Below are 20,888 nucleotides of genomic sequence, written 5' to 3' on the forward strand. Positions count from 1 at the left end.
CCGCGGACGCGTACACAACACAAGGCACTCACAGTCCCACTGCGCACACTGGGTAGTAACTTTGCTGCTGAAATTCCTTAAAACTTACCAAAGGAAAAGGTGAGTGACGCGCTGGGACCGGGCTGCGCCCCGGGCATCGCGACTGGCAAGAGGTTTCGTCTAAACCCAGAAATACGTAAGAACTACATGCAGTAGTATGAATTTCGAGGACACAGTACAAATACTCTGAAATTAATTCGGGGGCGGGGGGGGGGGGGAGGGGAGAAACTTGCTACAGACACCGTAATACACAATAAATTTAGATAATTTAAAAATAAAAAAGGCAAGAGGCAGCATTTCAGCAGCAAAGTGCTCAATAAAAAGTATATTGTAAGGGGACCGCACAAGGGAAGAGGGAGACAGCAGGCGGGGAAAGGTCTCAGAGGAAATACGGTGTGGTTGTTCTAGGAGGAATTACACGTTCTGAATCTGGAACTGCGCGGAATAACTTTGGTTCTCTTGTATTTACATCTTTAAAGACCATGATTGACGCAATATTTCCACAGCGGTAGCAGTAATTTGGGGCGGACCATACCGTTACCAATTTCTCATCAAACATGAATTTATAGCCCTCGTGAACTAGCTGGTGCGCTCTGCAGATGAGCTTCAAGTTGTTGATGTGAACAAACTGTAAAGGAAAAAAGGAAGGTCAGTTTTCCCTGAGCGGCTGCATGCCACCGCCCACACAATAGCCCTGGCACACGCACGCCGTGAAGGGGTCAAAGAGAAGCTTTTTCACCCAGTGCACTGGAAAAAAAAATAAATCTGAGACCTGAGCAGCGAAAAACACCTATGAAACACAGGTGACAGCTGCAATGCCCAAGTCTCTGCCGTCCGCAAGGCTCCATCCTTCCCAGACGTGCGGCGGAAAGGCCAGAGAGACAACGCCCGGCACGAGCCCGGCATTCGCAACGCAGCTGGTTGAGGAGCCTGGGAAGGTCAGCGCGTGTCAGCCCTGAGGAGTCTGCTCGCTGCTTTCCAAAGTAACAAAAATTAAGTCAAGAATTGTTAAGAAAAGTGGTACGGTATTTTTTTTTCCTCCTAAATCCTTAGAAAAGTATTCCACACAAACCCCAGTGATACTAGTTAGTCTCACTGCATTACGCTTTTCAAAAGCAAGATCGGTATCATCGCATCTGGCAGTTGTGTTTATGCTTTTAAGTTCAAATGGCTCATTTTATCAAGTTGGCCTGAGTGAACCTTCTCCAGCACCACGACTGACTCGCAGTGGTCTTACAAGGAAGGTTCATCATCTCACAGCGCCCTTGATCCATTCGTCGCTAGGGGTAAACATCAAACTCGTAGCTGAACGCTTCAATTTATCTCATACCTGCAGTTACTTTGTGTTGCATACAGCAGCATCATTACCTCATTCGTCACCTTCGCACCGAAGAGCCAGCCTGCTCCTCGCGGACTGATCGCCCACGTATCGACGTCTTCTGGATCAGACCAAACAAGGTCACAGAAAGCGCCTTTGTGAGGAATTTCTTGATTACGTTCAATGGTTCGAATCTGATCGAGTGTCTTGATGTCTGGAGAGAGACCACCATGCACACAGAGAATCTGCTCATCTATTAACTGGAGGGAAAAAAAAGACACGTGCAAAATACTCAATATTTTAATCCAGCCCAGAACACTACCAGCGTGACCCTTAAAGGTCACCAATTCTAGCAGTCACATTCAGACAATCTACTTGTACTTTTGTAACGTAGTGTTTGCACTTACAGCTGCTATTGTGAGCATGTCAAAGACTTTGGTACAGTATCTCCAAGCATTAGCATTTCCGTATTTGGTTTGGCACTCATCTGTTAAACAGAGAATTTTTTTCTTCTTAATGGATCAGAAGGAATTCAGGCAATAAGATCAGAGGCAAACACTTACAGCAGAACTCGAAAGCCAGACGTACAATAAAAACCCTATCGGGAGCACCAGTAACGGCCGGTGGGAAGCGCTCGGTCCTACTGCTGGCCAGGCCCACCCGCAGGCAGGGACCGAGGTGCCTCTTGGTCTTCACTGACTGAGCAACACGCCCGGCGGTGCAGAGAAAACACGCAACGCGGCTGACGATGCTTTCGGTGCTTCCCACGGCTGGCCGGCTGGGAACTGACCCTTGACCAGACCAGCCGAGCGCTTAAATTTGCAAATTTTATACAGCAGAATTGAGGCAGAAAGCGTGAACTGACCAGGGCTGGTGGAAGATACTCTTGCCACAAACGGGAGTTACAGTGGCTTTGTTTAAAGCTTCACGAACCTGGCAATAAACCTGACGGGCAGGCGTTTCTTAAGCGACCTGTGAACATTTGTACTTGCTCTTGTTGAACATTATCCAAAAAAAAAAAGTAAGTAACAGACATTATTCTTCATGGCAGGCGTTAGGTATTTTCCAGGATTTCCTCAGCTTTTATCAAAGCCTCACACAACCACAGAGAAGTTTCCAAGCAATTTAAACCCCTCAGTTTTTCAAACAGTTGTTCTGTTGCTTATTTCTTGCCAGTGGCATTTTCCCAGGTGCTCACTGTTGACAATAAATGACTTCCACAGCAAACCCTATGTGTGATACCGATTTTTAGTTATACTGAAACTTAAGGGGAATTACAGTAACATCATGGCTTCGCGTAGAACCTTCCACTACAAGACACCGAAGCACATTCTGCATAAATATATGCTCCTTCTCTGTCTCTAAAATTGAATGTGGCACCAAAAAAACCCAGAAACCCCAGATGCTGGAGGAAAGGAGCAGCGAGGTCCGGACTAAAACACGTTCTACTTCACAAACATGACGGTCGCGTTAACAAATGATAACATTCAAGTTCTACTGAGCCCGCTTCCCATCCAGTCCCAGGAAAGCCCCAGGTCGTGCTGCACTCAAAACGGGTTCCCAAAGGGAAAGATGCCGTACTCGTTTATTACACGTTAGCCCCCATTCAGAAATCGTTTGGATAAAGACTTACCATAAAATCCATACACTTGTGTTATCTGCCTGCTTTCATGATTGCCTCGCAACAGTGTGATACGATCAGGCCACTTAGCTTTTAGTGCAAGAAGGTAAGTGAAAGTCTCAAGACTATAATAACCTCTATCTACAAAGTCACCCTGCAAGTCAAAAAAACATTCGTAAATGGAGAAACAGTCAAATGGAAAAATGCAAAGTGAGACAGCCATCCTAAATTTCTCGCAGTGCATAAAGAAAACTAACGCTGAAGGGAAGCCGGGATCTGGTTGGCTCTATGAGAACACGTTCTTTGGTCACTCGGAGTTTCAGGTTTGAACTGGCATGCTGCCGTCACGCCGCCGCACTCGTCGGGAGCTGCCCTGACACGTAACCCGACGGACCCTCAGGACGCCCCCTGCTAAGGCAGGACGCAGCCTGCTGCGTGACAGGCATCGCGCTCCGCTCTGCCCACGTCGCTTCGCACCACGTAGCTCATACTTAACAAAAATAAAACCCGTACGCAGTAACCGAGGAGCAAAAGCAACCACCACACTCGCAGGCACGGCCTGAAACTCAATGAGCGTATCGGGATTTAAACTTTAAACTCCTTTTTAAACGCCTGCCGGCAGACGGGGGCGAGCCCAGCGCGCACCTACCATGAAGATGTAGTTGGTGTCGGGGACCTGGCCGCCGGTCCTGAAGAGCTCGCACAGGTCATAGAACTGCGGAGGGAAGCAGAGGCGTGAGGGCTGCGGCCGCCGGCGGGCACCGGGGGCCGGGCACGGCGCTGGGCGCTGCACCGCTACGGCAGGGCCGGGCCGGGCCGGGCCGGGCCGGCGGTCCAGGGCGGCCGTGCGGCGGGGCCGCCCGCCCGTTACCTGCCCGTGGATGTCCCCGCAGACGGTGACGGGCGTGGAGACGGGCTGGACGTTGGACTCCTCCAGCAGCAGGTCGCACACGTAGTCGCAGAGGCGCTGCGGGAGAAGAGCGGGTCAGCAGCAGCAGCGGCACCGGGCCCGCCCGGGCCGCCCCGGCCCCCCCGCCCGCCGCCGCCGCCGCCGCACCTTGAGGTCGTTCTCGGGCAGGTACTTGCAGAGCCGCGCGATCTCCACGTACTTGTCCAGGTCCAGCGGCGCCATCTTGGGACGGCGGCTCGGAGCCGGAAGCGGGGCCCGGCACTTCCGGGGAGCGGCGCGGGCCGCCGACGCCAGCGGAAGCCCGGGGCACTTCCGGCGGGCGCGGGCCGGAAGGCGGCGGCCGCTTCCGCCCGGGGCCGCCCTCCGGTGAGCGCCGAGCGGCCCGGCCCGGCCCGGCCCGCCATGGGGCCGCGGGCGCTGCCGCTGCTGGAGCCGGGGCGCCTCCCGCAGCCGGCCAAGTGGTGAGTGGGGCGGGGGGACCGGCGGCCCGGCCCGGCGCGGCGCGGCTGAGCGCTGCCCCTCGCTTCCCGCAGGTACCGGCTGTCGCCGCGCGGTGACCGGCCCCGCGGGCGCGTGGGCCACGGCTGCCTCTTCCTGCCGGGCGGCGGGCCCGGCCGCGTCCTCCTCCTGGGCGGCGCCGACCCCGCCGGCGCCTTCGCGGACGCCCACTTCGTGGAGCTGGGTGAGGGCCGGGCCGGGCCGGGACGGGCGGGGGGGGGCGCGGGGCCGCCGGGCCGCCGCCGACCGCGCTCTCCGCCGCCCGCAGGCGCGCACCGCTGGGCCGCGGCCGGCTGGAGCGGGCTGCGGCCGCGCTACGAGCACGCCACCTTCCTGCCCGCCGCCGCCCCCCCGCGCCTCTGGGTCTTCGGCGGCGCCCACCCGGCGGGGAACCGGAGCTGCGTCCAGGTGCTGGACCCGGGTGAGTGCCCGAGGACCCGGCGTACCGGGCCCCGAACCGCCGGCCCGTCCGGAGAGGCCGCCCGAAGGGCGGCTCAGGCAGCCAGGGCTCCCCTCGAAACTCGGTCTCCGCACTGGCCCCACCATGCGCCGGGAGCGGGGCCCGGAGCCGGCCCCGAGATACAGAGCTGCGGGGTCACGGGGGTGCGGGACGGGCCAGCCGCAAAGCCGCTGCCAGGCCCCTTCCTGGTGGCTGTTACTTGGGAAGGGGAGTGGAGCGTGTTTTCTGTCACCGTGTTGACTGCTTTGTTAATCAAATGTCTTCGTTAGAAATAGGAACCTGGGAGAGTCCTGAAGTGAGTGGCGTTCAGCCGCTGCCCAGGACCTTTCACACATCCTCAGCAGCTATAGGAGACTGTCTGTACGTGTTTGGAGGGGGCGATAAAGGAGCAGAACCTGTTACAGACCAGCGGCTTCACGTGTTTGACACAGGTACCTCTGGGCGCATGAAGGGCCATTACACCAAACGGTGGAATCCGTCCTCTGTTGAATGCGAGGTCTGCGTTTCAGGTTCAGTCGAAGACATGGAAATGTTGGGCCCTGCTTTGGCTATGAGTTTAGATGGATGGGTGGATGTTCCTCGCTGTTGATGTGCACTTATCTTTAGTCACTGGGAATTTGGGCCAAAATGGCAGCATAAAGCTCTGGGATGAGGAACGCCATGGGAGATGAGAGCGGTTTGTCACATTTGCCCAACAGCTGATTCCTTTCCGTGGTGGCATTGTCCTGTGCTGCTCATGTGCTGTCAGACTTGTCCTGTTCACTCTTGCAGCCCTGTGCACGCCAGAAAGGGTTTGCTTTCCAGTTTGCATTAATCTGTCCTGCTACTGGGTGACCCAAACAGCACACGGAGCTCCATCGGAGGGCTTGCCTGCACTTCATGATACGGCATTAACTCTTCTCCAACTCCACTGGAGGCGCTTCCTTAGGAAGCCTCAGCAGGGCTCTGGGGTCACCAGTTTGTAGAGCTACCAGTTTTCCTCCTAATGCACACGTACTCCCCTTTTTAGCCACCTTGACCTGGTCCCAGCCAGCTACTCATGGTGACCCCCCCTCTCCTCGGCATGGACACGTTGTGGTTGCAGTCGGGACCAAACTCTTCATACACGGAGGTTTAGCTGGTGATATTTTTTACAATGATCTGTTCTGCATTGATATAAGTAAGTATGGACATAGGTACCACAGAGCAATAGCTGTTGTGTGATGTGTTTTGATTTTGGGGAACCTTTTTTTCTAAAAGATCAGTTTTTAAGTGGCTAAAATATTGCCATATTTGCTTAAAACATCCAAACTTTTAGGTTTTTTGTAATGCATAACCACAGACACGTTCTTTTTCTCCTAACAGATGACATGAGATGGGTTAAGATACCAGCCACTGGTGATGTCCCGGGAGGACGGGCATCCCACTCATCAGCTGTGTTTAAAGACCACTTGTACATTTTTGGTGGAATAGGTCCAGAGGGGACACTAGATACTACATACAAGTATCACACAGGTAGGGAGACTTCTCTCAGCTGTGTAACAGTAAATGCCAGTCTGGTAGAAAATGCATTACCCCCCTCACCCTCCTAGTAGTCAGTGTCATCGCTCTGGAGTTACACCAGTACAAGACTAAATGCTGAAATGCTCCATAATGTTGAAAGCTAGTCTGAATGATGTCACTGTCCCAGCATGCTTTCTAAGCCTGTGAAGCTACATTTGAAGATGTGAATGTGTGTCTTTGCACTGCAGAGAAGCAGCAGTGGACACTCCTACAGTTTGATTCCCCTCTGCCTGCTGGGAGACTGGACCACGCTATGTGTGTTGTTCCCTGGCGGGCTGGCAAGCGCGGAGACGCAGGAGCTGTCACCTGGGAAGACAAAGCTGGGAAAGAGGCAACTGTGTCAGCAGGTGACAAAGCTGACCCCCTCCACAACAGCCAGGATGAGGGGTGCGCTGAAGACACAGTCGTGCATCTACTGTTAGTATTTGGTGGGATGGACACACAGGGGGAAATATACAGAGACTGTGTTGTCAGTCTGATCGAATAGCAGAGCTGCAGTCCTGCACAGCACCGGCCTTTTCTACAGGTTTTATAGTACTGTCAGATTAAGTTAATTCTCCTTTCCAATAAACAAATTCTTACCCTCAAACAGATGGCACTGTGCTACCGCACCCCTGAGGTACAGGCGCTTTCTCTGTGCGCAGTCCTGCTGGCAGCGGGTACAGCATTCCCTGGGGCAGGCAGCTGCTGCTGCAGAAAGGCTCCAGCTGCTGTCGCTTGACCACAGGTTGCTGGAGTGTGCCTGGACAGCTTTCAGCCCGATGAAGCCTCACATACTGTTGGCTACAGAAACACTTCCATCTGCAAAGCCACAGTGTTACCTGGAAACAGAGTTTTGGGGGGGATGATTTGAGTTTTAGCTTTCACTGTTTTGAAAAAGAGTGAATGAAAACCAGAAAAGTGTCCCCCACACCAGGGGAAATGTAAAGTGCTAAGTGGTTTTAAGGAGGTATTGGAGCAGGCACCACAAAAGCTCCTTCTGTACTCAGTTTAATTATCTAATCCCATGGCTTGGATGAAAATCATGGATCAAATAAAAAGACTGAGTTCCAATTAAATTTTCTTTAAAAAAAAAAAGGCCTAAGTGTAGACTAGTTTTCAGAAAACTAGGCTATTGTCTCATGTGAGACTCTAATAAAGCTCCTAAAAACAGTTTTAATACTGCAGGAAGTTGTATTTGTAGTTAGGCCAGTCTCCTCTCCCTGACATGCTTTGCATTTAAGTTTGCATCATCACTCATGCAAATAGCTCTGCCGGAGCTCCGATTGATTGATAACCTACCTCTCCAGCAAGAGGCTCGCAGGCTCCAGTGAGGCTGCACAAGCAAAGAGGGACCACCCCCCTTCCTTATAAGGATCTATTACATCATAAGCCTCACTACAGTTCCAAGTATACCAGGACACTTCAGAAACAGGGTGTAGTGCTTGTCAGGAGTTCCCATTCAACCAAGGGCAACGGAGCTGTTTGCACCACCTGCTCCCCACCCCTGAACAGGCTGCTTGCCAACAGCAGAGAGGTACAAGCGTCTGTCAGCACCGCACAGGCTGAGGTCAGGTCCCCTTAGAAGACCTCAGCAAGGCTCACCAGCGTGGAGCAGTAGCCCCAAGGCAGGGAGGAACTCTGACTGCAGAGACTTCAGTGCCCGCATGGTTACAGCTTTCGAGCCTCTCAACCTTCTCCTTTCCAGCTTTCTCCACGCCAAGTAAACTCGGGGCTCTCCTCCGCAAGAGGAGCTGTAGGGCAGCCAGACTTCGGGAGGCGCAAAGCTCACCTGAGGGTAGGGCTGTTGCCACTCACAGGATCCCCTGAAAGGCTTACCTTCCTTGAAGGGGAACCGTACCGATGGTTGATCTAAATCCTGTCGTTCAGGATCACGGTCATGATGTCCACATCCCGGTTAAAACTAGCTGCTGTAACTAGGTGATGGAAAACACAACTAGAACAGAATCCAGTGTAAATAACAAATTTATTGTGGTCACTTCAGGTAGAAAAGTTCTACACCAAATTCACATGACCGAGTTGTTAAATAGAACGCTTCCACTGCCAAGACTTCTAAACCCATTTCGCATTTACACTCCCCCCCTGCTACCCCTCCCTCCCCAGACATCAAGCAACTGCTAATGAAAAGCAGTATACAGCCACTTCGGGCTAGCGTTTCCAGCTCCACTCACGAGTGAAGATTCAAAGTTACATTCCAAATTAAGAGTTCAATATTTTAAACAAGTTCCTGAGTCCAATATATACACACACAACATTCAGAGATGCTAGTATCTACAACTCGTCCTTCTCTGCTGCTTCCTCTTCACCAGGGGGAGGGCCTGCGCTTCCGTAGAGCTTGCTAACAATTGGCTGAACAACTTCCTCCAGCTCTTTCTTTTTTGCTTTGAAGTCTTCAATGTCTGCGTCTTGATGGCTTTCGAGCCACTCGATCTTTTCCTCTACCACCTTCTCTATTGTTTCTTTGTCTTCAGATGACAGCTTACCACCCAGCTTCTCTTTGTCCCCAATCTGATTCTTCAGAGAATAGGCGTAGCTTTCCAGCTCATTCCGGGCATCGATGCGCTCTTTAAGCTTCTTGTCTTCCTCAGCAAACTTCTCAGCATCATTAACCATCCTCTCAATCTCTTCTGGTGTCAGCCGATTCTGATCATTTGTAATCGTGATCTTGTTTTTGTTCCCAGTGCCCTTGTCTTCAGCTGTGACACGGAGGATTCCGTTCACATCTATTTCAAAGGTAACTTCGATCTGGGGGACACCACGAGGGGCAGGAGGGATTCCAGTGAGATCAAAAGTTCCCAGAAGGTGGTTATCCTTGGTGAGGGGACGCTCACCTAGAAGACAATTAGATACGGTTTCTTTCTTTCCTAGCTGTGGTTGTACTTTGTGAAACCACAAGCTACACACTTCTTAAAGGTAAGGTTAATTTCAGTCTGACATCTGTCCAGACACCTCCTACAGCATCACCCCCTGCTCTGAAGAGCTCTTCAGAACAGAGCCATGGAAAAAGACACATTTGAAAAACATTCCAGTAACAGCTTTTGATGCAGGTCAAGACGCCTGGTCAGAGCAGCTTCAGAAAGCCAGCACTGTTACCAAGCTCTTCTCCGTAAGGAGACATCCATAACCATCTAGAAGTATCTAGAGCCTTTGTGATAAGACAGTAGCAAGTATTAAAGTCCTGTAGACAGACTCCGGCTGTCAACATGGTCCACCACAGGCGACACTCACCTTCATAGACCTTGATTGTCACAGTTGGCTGATTGTCAGAAGCTGTGGAGAAGATCTGAGACTTCTTTGTGGGAACAACAGTGTTTCTTGGGATCAGTTTAGTCATTACACCTCCGACGGTCTCAATGCCAAGTGTCAGAGGACAGACATCAAGCAACACCAAGTCACCTGTAACAGATCAAGGGAAGACTGACATGACTTCAACCTGAAAGAAACAACATCTCATCACTGCAACCAGGATCCTGAGGTCTCAGAGGCACAAAACTTCTTGAGGACTGGAAAAGAAGTTCTACTACATTTGTCAATAACTAATATCCACTATTCAGAGTCAACGCTCTCTTGAAGCGACAGTGAAGGTGTCATTACCTGTATCTTGGTCCCCAGAGAGAACGCCAGCCTGGACAGCCGCACCATAGGCTACAGCCTCATCTGGATTAATGCCACGAGAAGGCTCTTTCCCATTGAAGAACTCTTTAACTAATTGCTGTATTTTGGGGATGCGAGTAGAGCCACCAACAAGAACAATCTCATCAATGTCAGACTTCTTTAGGTCAGAATCTTCCAGAACTTTCTGGACAGGCTTCATAGTGGAACGGAACAGGTCCTAGACGACAAAAAAAGCCCAGGACTGTAAGACTGTATTCCCACATGCCTAGCCTCCGATTTATGCAGCCTTAGGGTACAAAGGACAACCACTGTAGAAGAACATCAGCTGGCTTTATGACCAGCCTTGACGAGACCTCAGCTGTCATTAACACACACACAGCCCCAGCTACCCTGGCAAGGAGCAGCTGCCTCCTTTTCAGTGCAAGCAGGAAGTTATTTATACCCCAAAGTGCAGTGTCAGAGCATGAAATACTGCACATCCACAAGTCTCCAATCTAGAGCTGAGGCAATGTAACTTTACCTTTCTAAACTTACCATGTTCAGCTCCTCAAACTTGGCTCGAGTAAGCGTCTCTGAGAAATCCTCTCCTTCAAAGAAGGATTCTATTTCAATTCTGGCCTGGTGCTGAGATGACAAGGCTCGCTTTGCTTTCTCCACTTCCCGTCTTAACTTCTGCACAGCTCTGTTATCCTTCCTGACATCTTTTCCAGTTTTCTTCTTGTAGAGTTTGATGAAGTGTTCCATAACACGTTGGTCAAAGTCTTCTCCACCCAGGTGAGTGTCGCCATTAGTAGCCACAACTTCAAAGACTCCATTGTCAATTGTGAGGAGGGAGACATCAAAAGTTCCGCCACCCAAGTCGAACACGAGGATGTTCTTCTCACCCTCCCTCTTGTCCAATCCGTAAGCGATGGCAGCAGCCGTTCTGTAGAGGGAACAGCCCATTCAGAAAACCGGGACTACCGCCCCCCACCTCCCCGGCAGGCAGGATAGGTTAGGCTACTTACGGCTCATTAATGATTCTCATCACATTCAACCCAGCAATAGTACCGGCATCTTTCGTAGCCTGACGCTGAGCATCGTTGAAGTAGGCTGGCACAGTAACAACAGCATGGGTAACCTAAATAAGGAGCAAGAGATGCATTTTGATTCCAAAATTGTAAAAAAAAAGCACATAGCTTTTAAATAACCATAGCAATGCTGATAATTACCCCATTGTTCTTTAAAGAGAGGCAAAAACCCACTACCAGCTGAGCCCATTCAACTGGGCTACCTCAGGGGCCAGCAGCACTGAACAGACTTTAGGATTTCAAGGTTAGTCCACAGATCCAGCCCACCCATCTTTAGTTTTGTAAAGCTGCTGCTTTAACTTCTTACTAGTAGCACTCATGAACTTACTTTCTTCCCCAAGTAAGCCTCTGCAGTTTCCTTCATCTTTGTCAGGACCATAGCAGAAATTTCTTCAGGAGCAAATGTTTTTGTCTGTCCACCTCCAACATCGACTTGAATATGGGGCTTGGCTTTCTTTTCAACAACCTAAAAAGAACAACGCATACTGTCCCATTCAACAATTCACAGAATTATTCCCACTTGTCCGCATGTTTCTTTCTCTCTGAAGATTAAGCAAAGCCTCTATGTCACGAGACATAATTTCAACACTACTTAACACAAGGAACTGTCGTCTATACACCATGGCCACATCACTGCACCCTAACCCTCCGCAGGGTTGCTCAAAAGGGCACCATGATTCAGCAGCCTCACCTTCTCAGGCAAGAAGCAGCCCACTCTTCTGACCAGACAGGTAGGCCCCCCTCCCACCATCCACCCCTCCGCATTCGGGGCCCACCTTGAACGGCAGGTACTTGATGTCCTGCTGCACGGAAGGGTCGTTCCAGGTGCGGCCGATGAGCCGCTTGGCATCAAACACGGTGTTCTCGGGGTTGGATGTAAGCTGGTTCTTGGCGGCATCCCCAATCAAGCGCTCCCCCTCGGGCGTGAACGCCACGTAGGACGGCGTGATGCGGTTGCCCTGGTCGTTGGCGATGATTTCCACGCGGCCATTCTTGAAGACGCCCACGCTGCGGGGTAGCGGAGCGGTCAGGCGGCGCCGGGGCCTGCACACCCGCCCCCCCCCTTTCCGCTCCTCCCTCCCCCCCACACCCCGAGGCCCAGCTCTCCCCGTGGGCCCGCAGGCCCAGCCGCCCCCCCCACCCGGGGATCCAGCTCTCCCCGTGGGCCCAGCCGCCCCCCCCACCCGGGGGCCCAGCTCTCCCCGTGGGCCCAGCCGCCCCCCCCACCCGGGGGCCCAGCTCTCCCCGTGGGCCCAGCCGCCCCCCCCACCCGGGGGCCCAGCTCTCCCCGTGGGCCCAGCCGCCCCCCCCACCCGGGGGCCCAGCTCTCCCCGTGGGCCCAGCCGCCCCCCCCACCCGGGGGCCCAGCTCTCCCCGTGGGCCCGCGGGCCCAGCCGCCCCCCCCACCCGGGGGCCCAGCTCTCCCCGTGGGCCCGCAGGCCCAGCCGCACCATCCCACTCCCCCCCGGGGGGGTCAGCCGCTTCGCCCTCCTTCCCGGGCCCGTTCCCCACGCACCAGGAGTAGGTGGTGCCGAGGTCGATGCCCACCACCGTGCCCACGTCCTCCTTCTTCTCCTCGTCCTCCGCCCGCGCGGCGCCCAGCAGCAGCAGCAGCGCCAACAGGAGGTGCCTCATGCCGACCGCTCGCCCGCGCCACCCTGCCGAGAAGCCGCCAGTCACAAAATGGAGGCGCCACGTGCGCGGCCGCCCGCCTCCCCCCACCCCCGGCCGCCCCAGGCCCCGCGGGCCGCCCCAGGCCCCGCGGGCCGTCGCCCTTACCGTCAGCACCGGAACCGCCGCGCCCCCGACCGCTCCTGAACGCCCAGGCCGCGCCGCCCGCCCTTATATACCCTCCGTTACTCCTTCGTGGAGGCTCGCCATTGGCTGCAGAGCCCGCGCTGGAGCCTCTCCATTGGTTGGCTGCTACTAAGCTGGCCTTCCTCGATTGGCGAGAATCGGGCGGTCCTTCTGACATGCCTGGCGCGCCCCCCTGCCGCCACCCCATTGGTTCACCCCGCCGGCGTCGCGGACCTATCAACAGAGAAGCGTGAGCCAAGCGGAGGGAGCCCATTGGCTGGGGGCGGCCGTCATGGCGAGGCCAGGGCAGGGGACGGGGGGGGGACGTTCTGGAAGTTTCCATGGTTACCGACCCCGGGCGGGCCGCAGCCCGCCGTGGCGGGGGGTCGGCCCCGGCCGCCCGCGCACCCGCGACGCCTCCCGCCCCGGCGCGCCCGCAGCGACCCCGGCAGCGCCCCCGGCCCTGGCGTCGCCCCCGGGGCCTCCGGGACCCCGTGAGGGAGGTACGGTGAGGCAGGGGCCCCGCGGCGGCCCCGGGGCCTGGCCCTGGCCGGGTGGACACATCCCTCTGCAGCCGAGTAGGGCCCGGCCCAGCGGGGCCTCCCGAGCCCGCGGACAGACACCCGTCAGCCCCCGTCCCTGAGCAGCCGCGGAAGCGCTGGGGACAAGGTGATGACGTGAGCGGCCAGCCCTGAGGAGACGCGGGTTTCCCCACCGGCGCCTCGGGGCACGGGCCCCATCCGGGGCCTGTCCCTGGGCAGGCGCACGGTGCTTCGCACCGGCCCCAACCGGAGAGCCGGCAGGTCTCTCAAGGAAGGCGCTTGCCGCCTTCTGAACCGTGATGTCTCGACACCGAGTCACCACGTCCTCACTCGGATGTAACTCGCTACAGGGTGTTCCGTCAGCCCCTTGGCTTCTCGGGAAGTTTCTTGGGGAAACTCGGCAGGAGGGTGAAGGCACAGTCCTTAGGAGTGTAGATCCACCCAGACCACCCCTGTGTTACGTAGGTAGCGGGCCCGGCTGCATCTCTGCCATCCGTTGGCTTGCACGTCTGCGGATCATGCACGCATACATGATCTACGTGCTTATATTTAAAATCACATTTTAAAGCAAAAGTTGTAACTATAGAACTCCAAATGAAAAATGAAAGTTTTGGGTGGTTGAAGAGTGACATAAGATGAGAAACTAAAAGTTGTTCATTTGCCTTTGGATGACGCCAGATCTGCAATCTAACAAAAATAATTTCAGGTCATTGTAGTATAAAAAAAGTGGTTACAAATAGAGGCACCGCTGCGTTCAGGCAGCATTCTGCGAGTGTAAATGACTTACTTAAAAGTTACCTTTTGTGCCAGCAGGGCCTGGCCCAGCTGCTGGGATTTCTTACGATTATGAAGTGAGACGTTGTCAAAAGACTCTCTTGTTACTCAACACACATCTGGAAATGCCATTTTGACCTCGATACTGTTCTTTCTATTTTGAACTACATTTTGCATCCTTTAGATCTGTTTGTGGTTCTAATTTTTTAATTGAATTATATCTGCACTGCATTCACATTGATTTGATTTTCTCCTTTTAAAAATCCTGAGGTGTCTGGTGCAAATTACTGAGCTTACTCCTTGGAAGAGACTTTTCTCCTAGTATAGCTATGTGTCCTGAGAACTGTAAATAATGTAAGCATTTTATTTCTTCTTAGGAAACCTTGTGCAGACAAGGCGGTGGACGGGGCAGTTTCACACTTGTAGACCCTGGGCTCATTTTCCTGCGTTCTCTAGGGGGAGTGCTGTGGTAAGTACGGCCGGTATTCTGCGTTGGGAATACAGCGTGACAGCTGGCTGTATGGTACCAGACGTAACAGTTCGCTGGTGCGTTGTGTGTTTGGGCTTGATGAACATTTTTTTGTTACATTTCAGTTTGCCATAGTCGTTTCTAAAGTGTTATTTGGATATTAAAAATTCAGTTGCGTAAGACGTTCTCTTTTATCAGAAGAGAATTCAGGGCAGTAACTGTGTCAGTCAAGAAAAAAGCACATAGACAATATTTTTGGGAGCGAGAGATACAAAGTGTAAACGTTTGGCTTTTGTTTTGAGTTGCCTGTTGGGAAGAGCTTTGCAGATATCCTGGGCACTAAAAGCAAGCACCTGTGGTGACTCAGGAAGCGTCCCCTTCCCGCTGAAATCACCATCGAGCCTGGATACCGTGCCCTTCTTCACAGGGTGCCTGGGAACTCATCCATCCTGGGGGGTTCGCAGCGCTGGGTGACGTTTGGAGCCTTGGCCGACTGCTAACGTCGTACACTGTGACTGGGCATCCCTCTCCAAGGGGGCTATGCGGTACTGACACACTGCAAATGGTACTTAGGTGTCTCCAACTATCTTTTTTTTCCCCTTGGAACACAGGCTTCTTAAATCCTCTGTTGGGACAAATTTTCATGTAATAAATTACGTTCTACTATTTAGTTTTCCCTGGTGTTTCTACTGGGCATATTTGACTTACGTGTGTTATGAGGAGCAGTCACAGGCGTTGGGAGCTGCGGTTTTGGACTCCATCCCCGTCCCTGCAGATCAGCCGCACTGTGACCTTAGCATGTTCTTCTGTCGGTCTGAGCCTCTTGTTTTCAATTGCACGGTTGTACCGGGCCCTGCCACACGTCGGTGAGAGCTCTCCAAAAGAGGGGCAAAGTGAAAATCATTCTGTGACTGTATTGCATTAATCATGTCTTAGGCTGAAGTTACGTATGTTGCTATTTATGATGAAGCAATTGCTATTATCTAGGCTAGATTGCTCCATACGGAGCCGTGCTTTTGCGCTTGGCATAGCCGCCCATTAACAACTTCCTCCGGGCTCTTTGGCCCGCTGTAACGGCCGTCACTTATGGATCTTACCTGTTAGTAAAGGACCTGGGGATGAAACGTACCGTATAGAGATGCCCTATAGGTAAGTGCCGGCTACCTAAATCGCCCCTGCAGCAGCGATTGATTTTACCACGCCACGAAGAGCTCGCGCAATGCCCAGTTGTCCCCCCCCGCAGATGCAAGCCCACCAAGCCCACATCAAAGACCCTCCACCCTCAGCACCGCTCTTCCCTCCAAACTCCCTTCGGAGCCGAGCCGCCGCTCGCCTTCCCCCGACAACAGGCGGGGTGAAAAACGGGCGGGTGGGGATGGGCTAAGTAGAGAAAGGTGCTATTTAAAATTAAAATACATATAGTGGGGGTGGGGGGGAGGAGGATAGGCGCTCAGCGCTGGGGTTGCGGGGGGCACGCTCCATCGCCTGAGGGAGAGGCACGGGCCGGGGCCGGGCGGAGCCGGGGCCGACGGCGGAGCAGAGCCGGGGCCGGCCCCGGCTCCGCCCGGCCCCGGCCCAGGGACTACATGTCCCAGGAGCGCGGCCGCCGTTACCGCCCGCCGCCTGCGCAGTGCCGCGCCGCGCCGCGCCTGGCTCGGGGCCGCAGCGGGAGCCGGGCGGCGGCGGAGCCGGGGCGCTGGCCGGGTAGGGGAGCGCTCGTACCCCCCACCCCTCCCCTCCGCGGCACCGCTTGGCTTCCCCCGCCTCCACCGCGTTGCTCTGAGGAGGAGGAGGAGGGCCGGGGAGCGGCGGGGAGGGGGAGGAAGGCGAGGCCAGGCCGCCCCGCAGCCCTCCCGCCCGCCCGGGCCTGACAAAACCCTTTGGTTTTTCAGGGAAGCGAGTGGGAAGGCGGGCGGCGCGGCGGGGACGGAGCTCCGGGGGACCGAGCCGTGGGTAGGTGGGGTGTATTTATTTATATTTAACTCCGGGGAGGGAGGTTTGTCCAGAGCCACGTGCGGGGGTAGAGGTGCGGGGTCTGCGGGGGGAAGGCTGGTGCCCTGGGAGCGGCGGGGGGGACCGAGCGAAGTTGGCCGCAAGATTTCCTCGAGTGTTGATCTGTGCCTTCCTTTCTCTGTCAGCCGCCTCCGGCCGGAGCCGGTCCTACCTGCCATGTTAGTGTCCGAGAACCGGTAGTTCTTGAGGTTTGCGGAGGTATTTGAAAAATGGAAGCACTTGGCGGCTGGGGCCCTCTCTGCTCTCGGCCACTGTGGGATTGGGCAACGAGTCGCTATCGAAGCGGCCCGGGGTGAACGTCGCTACCGTCTCTCCTTTATGGCTTTCGTGTTATGCAGGTTTAAAACTTGTAACTTGACGGGTATTGTAACTTCCCTTTTTTGTTACTAATAGACCCTTAATGCTGAAGAACTTCACCAAGCGAGTATCTGTCTTTTTTCTTGCAAAGTCATGATACTGTGCTCTGAAGGGAGAGAGCCGTTACGATTAAGCTCTCAAACCGAGCGTGTGACACTGCACTTACTAATAGGTAGAATGCTATTTTTGTGAATGATGCAGTTGACTCGCAAGTAGAAGGTGCAGTCTGAAGCTGATGGAGGGGGGAATGGCACGGGCAGTACGTGAAATCTGAAATACTGCGCTTCTATAACAGCAGCAGGATGGTGGTTTTAGGAAACGGACTTCTAAACTGCTGCTGCCGTGGAGGGTTCAAAAATATTTAAGATACTCCACACGAGGGTTTTGGTGTGAGATTTGTCAGGTCTTGGAGAATATACTCTGTCCTTAGTAGCAGTTACCCTTCATGGTGGACCGCGGATGGGATGTTTCACGATGAGGAAGGGAGCTAGTCTTGAGAGAAGGGGCTGGGAGCAGGTTGTTTTTGTCAGTTTGAGCGGCTTTGAGTTCTGCGCTTCTTCTGACTAAAAATTTATTGGTATGATGCCTGATGTAAGGGGAACTCCTCTTTCTAGCATCACAAGCAACTGGAGTAGATTTTAGCATGGTTATAGGCTTTTGTTGATTTTATGCCACACAGTAATACCATAGTAGATAATTTAGTAGCCAGCTGATCCTATGCATTACTGGTAAGTTCTGTTAAGGGGCATGAGAAATGAGATGCTCCTTGCACATAAATCTTACTGGATAGACAGCGTGTTCAATGCTAGCTGCAAAACAGCCACTGGGCAGAAACAAACTTGAGGTTTGAGTTTCTTATTAATATTGATTAGGTAGTTGAACTGTAGCAAGTTGAAATGCGTTTTGCATGTTGTACGCATGTTTTGAGATGGTGGGTATTGTAATGTGAGAGTTCAGCAGATAACTCCTAGGTCATGGTGAACTATCCTACTGAAAAATTGATTTTTTTTTTTTTTTTTTTTAGCTCAACTTTGGGAGATAGGCTGTTAGCTTATATAAAGAAATAAGGCTTGTTAGTTATTACTATAAATATTAATGAAGAAAGAGGTACTTCATCTGGGGTGAATTGGCATGGAAGCTATTCAACCTTGCTTAGGAATTATTTTTCAGTAAGACGGAGTGATTTCAGTTTTGCCTTGCCCTGCCCTGCCTATGTTAGATCTGCCCAAACTTGCTTTGGAAGTTGAGTCTTGCGTCGCGAGCAAATAACTCTGAGCAGGAAACACTGGAGGAGGAAGGAGAATCTGGTGTACTAGCAGTATTTACTACTTTGTTAATCTCTTTTCTGTCAACTGAATTGCAGAAATATTCAACAGAGATGTCGCTTGTTCCAGTATGCCACAGTACAAAACCATGTACTTTGTAAGCTGGAGTTCAGTACCTAAAGATTTAAATGCAGTGTTTCCCGAGACTTTTAAACATAGGAAGCAATCTATGTCCCGTGTTCATCAAAGGCGTAGATTGTCTTGGGTTCTGGACAAATTTCTGTCATGCTGATAGCGGGGCAAAACTTCTTAGATGCTGTCAGGTCATGCAATCTTCGTTGTTGATATGGTGGAGCGTCATGAAGTGAAATTGTTTGAATTGTTGTGCTAAGCTTCTCTTACCGTGTCACAGCTTTTAGTAGGTTACTAAGCAGTCTTGAAATAACTGACAAAAAACTGAAATGTTTTCATATCAAAATGAAATTGCCAGGATTGAAAAATAATTTGCACATAGCAGGAGCTATTTAATATCTGTTGTTTCTTCAGCCACAGCAGACTGTTGACTATCTAAATTTCCTAAACTCTCTCCTTTATACAATTATGTACAGAAATCTATTATTTCAAGTATGGTGCATGGTAGTCATAAACCAGGTAATTGGATAATTATGGGCACCTTTTTGTTTGTGAGAAACTGTTAAGATAATCTGACAAACAATGTTCTGGAATTAGTACCAGCTGAAGCTGCCGCCGTTCGCTCTGCTCTAATGCTGCCTTCTGTGGTGTGTTACCAAATACGTAACTGTGGCTAATTGCTTCTAAAGCTCTTGTCCCAAATGCTGGCGTGGAATGAATGTTGCGTGGCCTGGGAAGGTCGGAGAATGCAACTGTTGTCTTTTCATAATGATCATAAAGGGAAGAGGTTTTTGGAGGGGAGCAGTGTGTGTCAGGTAGGTGTGTTAGTGGTACAATAGTTTCTTCTTTCAAGACGGGCTGTGTTAATAATATCAGTATCTGAAGAGAGTAATAGCGTCTGCATCTTGCTCAGCTAGGTTTTTTGGGTTTTCTTGACTATGTTGCAAGTTTTCTTTAGAGCCCGTCTGAAGCCTGCTGAAGTATTGTGTGTATTAAACTACCTGCTTTACATCTCTAGTGTTCTCAAATGTCTGCCAGAAACTTAAGGTGAATACAAAGTTGTTTGCACTGTTGCAGTTCATTTTTAAAAATGGGTAAATGGGAGTGAATGAGGCATTCCTCCTCTTAGAGGTGTATTTCAGTAGCAATCACTAGCAATCACATTAGGTTAATTTCTATGGAGGAGTATAAAGACGGAAGCTGCTGATCCCTTTTTCTTGTACATAGGGTAAAAACTGCTGTCGTGCAGTTGACTTCTTGCAGATCCACAGGAAAATCCTGTGGATTTTCATAGTTCTTGACAAAGCAGTGCTACTTATTGACCTGCTGCGATTCAGTTCCAAATCAAGTCTCCTCTTGCTTTCGTTATTTCTGGTGTTCTATGGTAGAGACAGATAAGATAGACACATGGGTGGTGGCCAACTGATAGGATATTATCAAGTAGTCGTGGGACCAGTATATTTAGAAGTGCAGATGCAGGTAATGGTAGTCTTCGGAGCCGTATTTTGTTTTGCACCTGAAGTTCATGGTGGCAATTAGTTTAAAAGAAAAAAAATGCACAGCAGTGCGCAACTTCTCACAGTTACCCAGTGCTTCGGTGTCTCTCTTTAATGGCTGTGGTGCTGTATCATGAGGAGATGCCCAAATCGTTTTTATGTTAGGTGGTAACTTCACTGTCTGAGTATGTGCAAGGCCCATATTGTCTTTTTTTTTTTCTTCAGGTGGCATCACAAATGGTACAGTATTGTTTTGCAGTAATCTGACCTTTTCTACTGTTTTGTTGCTCTTTTTGTTCGCTGGACAGGGGGATCATATGCGTGTGTATTAGGACTCTGGACTGTGTGGGAATCTTAGTTGATTTTTGAGTATTAACTGTTGTTTTATTATTATTATTGTCCATAGCTCCAGAAAAGGTTACCAGCAATTTTAACTGCTATGTTGATAATCATAACTTACCAGAAAAAGTATATTGTTTCCAGGCCACCGTTGTCTCTTTTCCTGACTGGGCTTTTGGAGTCGCTCCCACCTGTGGGCCAGGGGAGAAAAGAACAGTCTTTCCTCAGAGGCTGAAAGCTGTCAGGGTGCTTAGCCCATCCCTGATGCTGAAAACATCTTCTCTAGTGGGGGAAAAAAAAAAAAAAAGACACTGAGTGAAACAGTGAGAGAAATAACTCGTAAGTATATGAGACACCTTAGAAGCTGTTTAATCGGCTTGTCTACTGTTAAATGTGTTTATAACGAGTGACACAAAAATAGAAACTTGTTTTGAAATTTGGCAAGGCAGAGGCATAGGAACGCAGGCGAAGTCAACAGGCTGTTCGTAGGGGGTACCCCATGTGGGTCCCCTAGTGCTTCCCAAAACTTGCTTTCAAGCAGGAGAACCACTTGGACTAACTTTTTGTCCAGAAAAGTGGAGCCTGTGGGTGGACACCTTAAAATGGAAAACGTCAGCTAAAGCTGTTAAGG

The 20,888-nt window shown here is 51.9% G+C and overlaps 4 protein-coding genes across 12 annotated transcripts in view; 2 read left to right on the forward strand and 2 right to left on the reverse strand.

Annotated features, from left to right (window-relative positions):
* Nucleotides 1-335: 335 nt before the first annotated feature.
* PPP6C (protein phosphatase 6 catalytic subunit) lies at nucleotides 336-4,157 on the reverse strand. 2 transcript variants are annotated; one of them, XM_076355259.1, is made up of 7 exons: nucleotides 4,036-4,154; nucleotides 3,850-3,945; nucleotides 3,628-3,693; nucleotides 2,991-3,132; nucleotides 1,765-1,844; nucleotides 1,408-1,617; nucleotides 336-667 (listed from the first exon to the last, which is right to left on the reverse strand). In XM_076355259.1, exons 1-7 carry the CDS (start codon nucleotides 4,108-4,110, stop codon nucleotides 419-421), a joined length of 918 nt encoding a protein of 305 aa, XP_076211374.1. In that variant the 5' UTR covers nucleotides 4,111-4,154; the 3' UTR covers nucleotides 336-418. The 2 variants fall into 2 exon arrangements, with proteins under 2 accessions (XP_076211374.1, XP_076211375.1); XM_076355260.1 differs by having other exon boundaries at nucleotides 477-667; nucleotides 1,370-1,617; nucleotides 4,036-4,157.
* A 133-nt stretch (nucleotides 4,158-4,290) lies between these two features.
* RABEPK (Rab9 effector protein with kelch motifs) lies at nucleotides 4,291-7,540 on the forward strand. Its single transcript, XM_076355439.1, has 7 exons — nucleotides 4,291-4,349; nucleotides 4,422-4,570; nucleotides 4,655-4,807; nucleotides 5,116-5,277; nucleotides 5,856-6,005; nucleotides 6,191-6,340; nucleotides 6,577-7,540. The coding sequence occupies exons 1-7, from the start codon at nucleotides 4,291-4,293 to the stop codon at nucleotides 6,873-6,875; spliced, it is 1,122 nt and encodes a 373-aa protein (XP_076211554.1). The 3' UTR covers nucleotides 6,876-7,540.
* Nucleotides 7,541-8,335: 795 nt separating this feature from the next.
* HSPA5 (heat shock protein family A (Hsp70) member 5) lies at nucleotides 8,336-12,870 on the reverse strand. Its single transcript, XM_076355103.1, has 9 exons — nucleotides 12,853-12,870; nucleotides 12,590-12,731; nucleotides 11,850-12,081; nucleotides 11,402-11,539; nucleotides 11,011-11,123; nucleotides 10,538-10,928; nucleotides 9,983-10,220; nucleotides 9,617-9,784; nucleotides 8,336-9,219 (listed from the first exon to the last, which is right to left on the reverse strand). Exons 2-9 carry the CDS (start codon nucleotides 12,706-12,708, stop codon nucleotides 8,660-8,662), a joined length of 1,959 nt encoding a protein of 652 aa, XP_076211218.1. The 5' UTR covers nucleotides 12,709-12,731; nucleotides 12,853-12,870; the 3' UTR covers nucleotides 8,336-8,659.
* Nucleotides 12,871-13,313: 443 nt separating this feature from the next.
* The window catches only part of GAPVD1 (GTPase activating protein and VPS9 domains 1), a 35,771-nt gene continuing 28,196 nt past the window's right edge, over nucleotides 13,314-20,888 (forward strand). For 6 of the 8 annotated variants that reach the window (XM_076355574.1, XM_076355576.1, XM_076355575.1 and 3 more), the window contains exon 1: nucleotides 16,564-16,608. The gene's annotated coding sequence lies outside the window, so the exon portion shown is untranslated. Of the gene's footprint in view, nucleotides 13,374-13,470; nucleotides 13,540-14,563; nucleotides 14,656-16,563; nucleotides 16,609-20,888 lie in introns of those variants that run through there. The other 2 variants (XM_076355580.1, XM_076355579.1) reach the window with 2 other exon arrangements.

This window comes from Aptenodytes patagonicus, chromosome 18 (assembly GCF_965638725.1).
Source record: "Aptenodytes patagonicus chromosome 18, bAptPat1.pri.cur, whole genome shotgun sequence".
In the NCBI taxonomy this organism is placed as follows: Eukaryota; Metazoa; Chordata; class Aves; order Sphenisciformes; family Spheniscidae; genus Aptenodytes; species Aptenodytes patagonicus.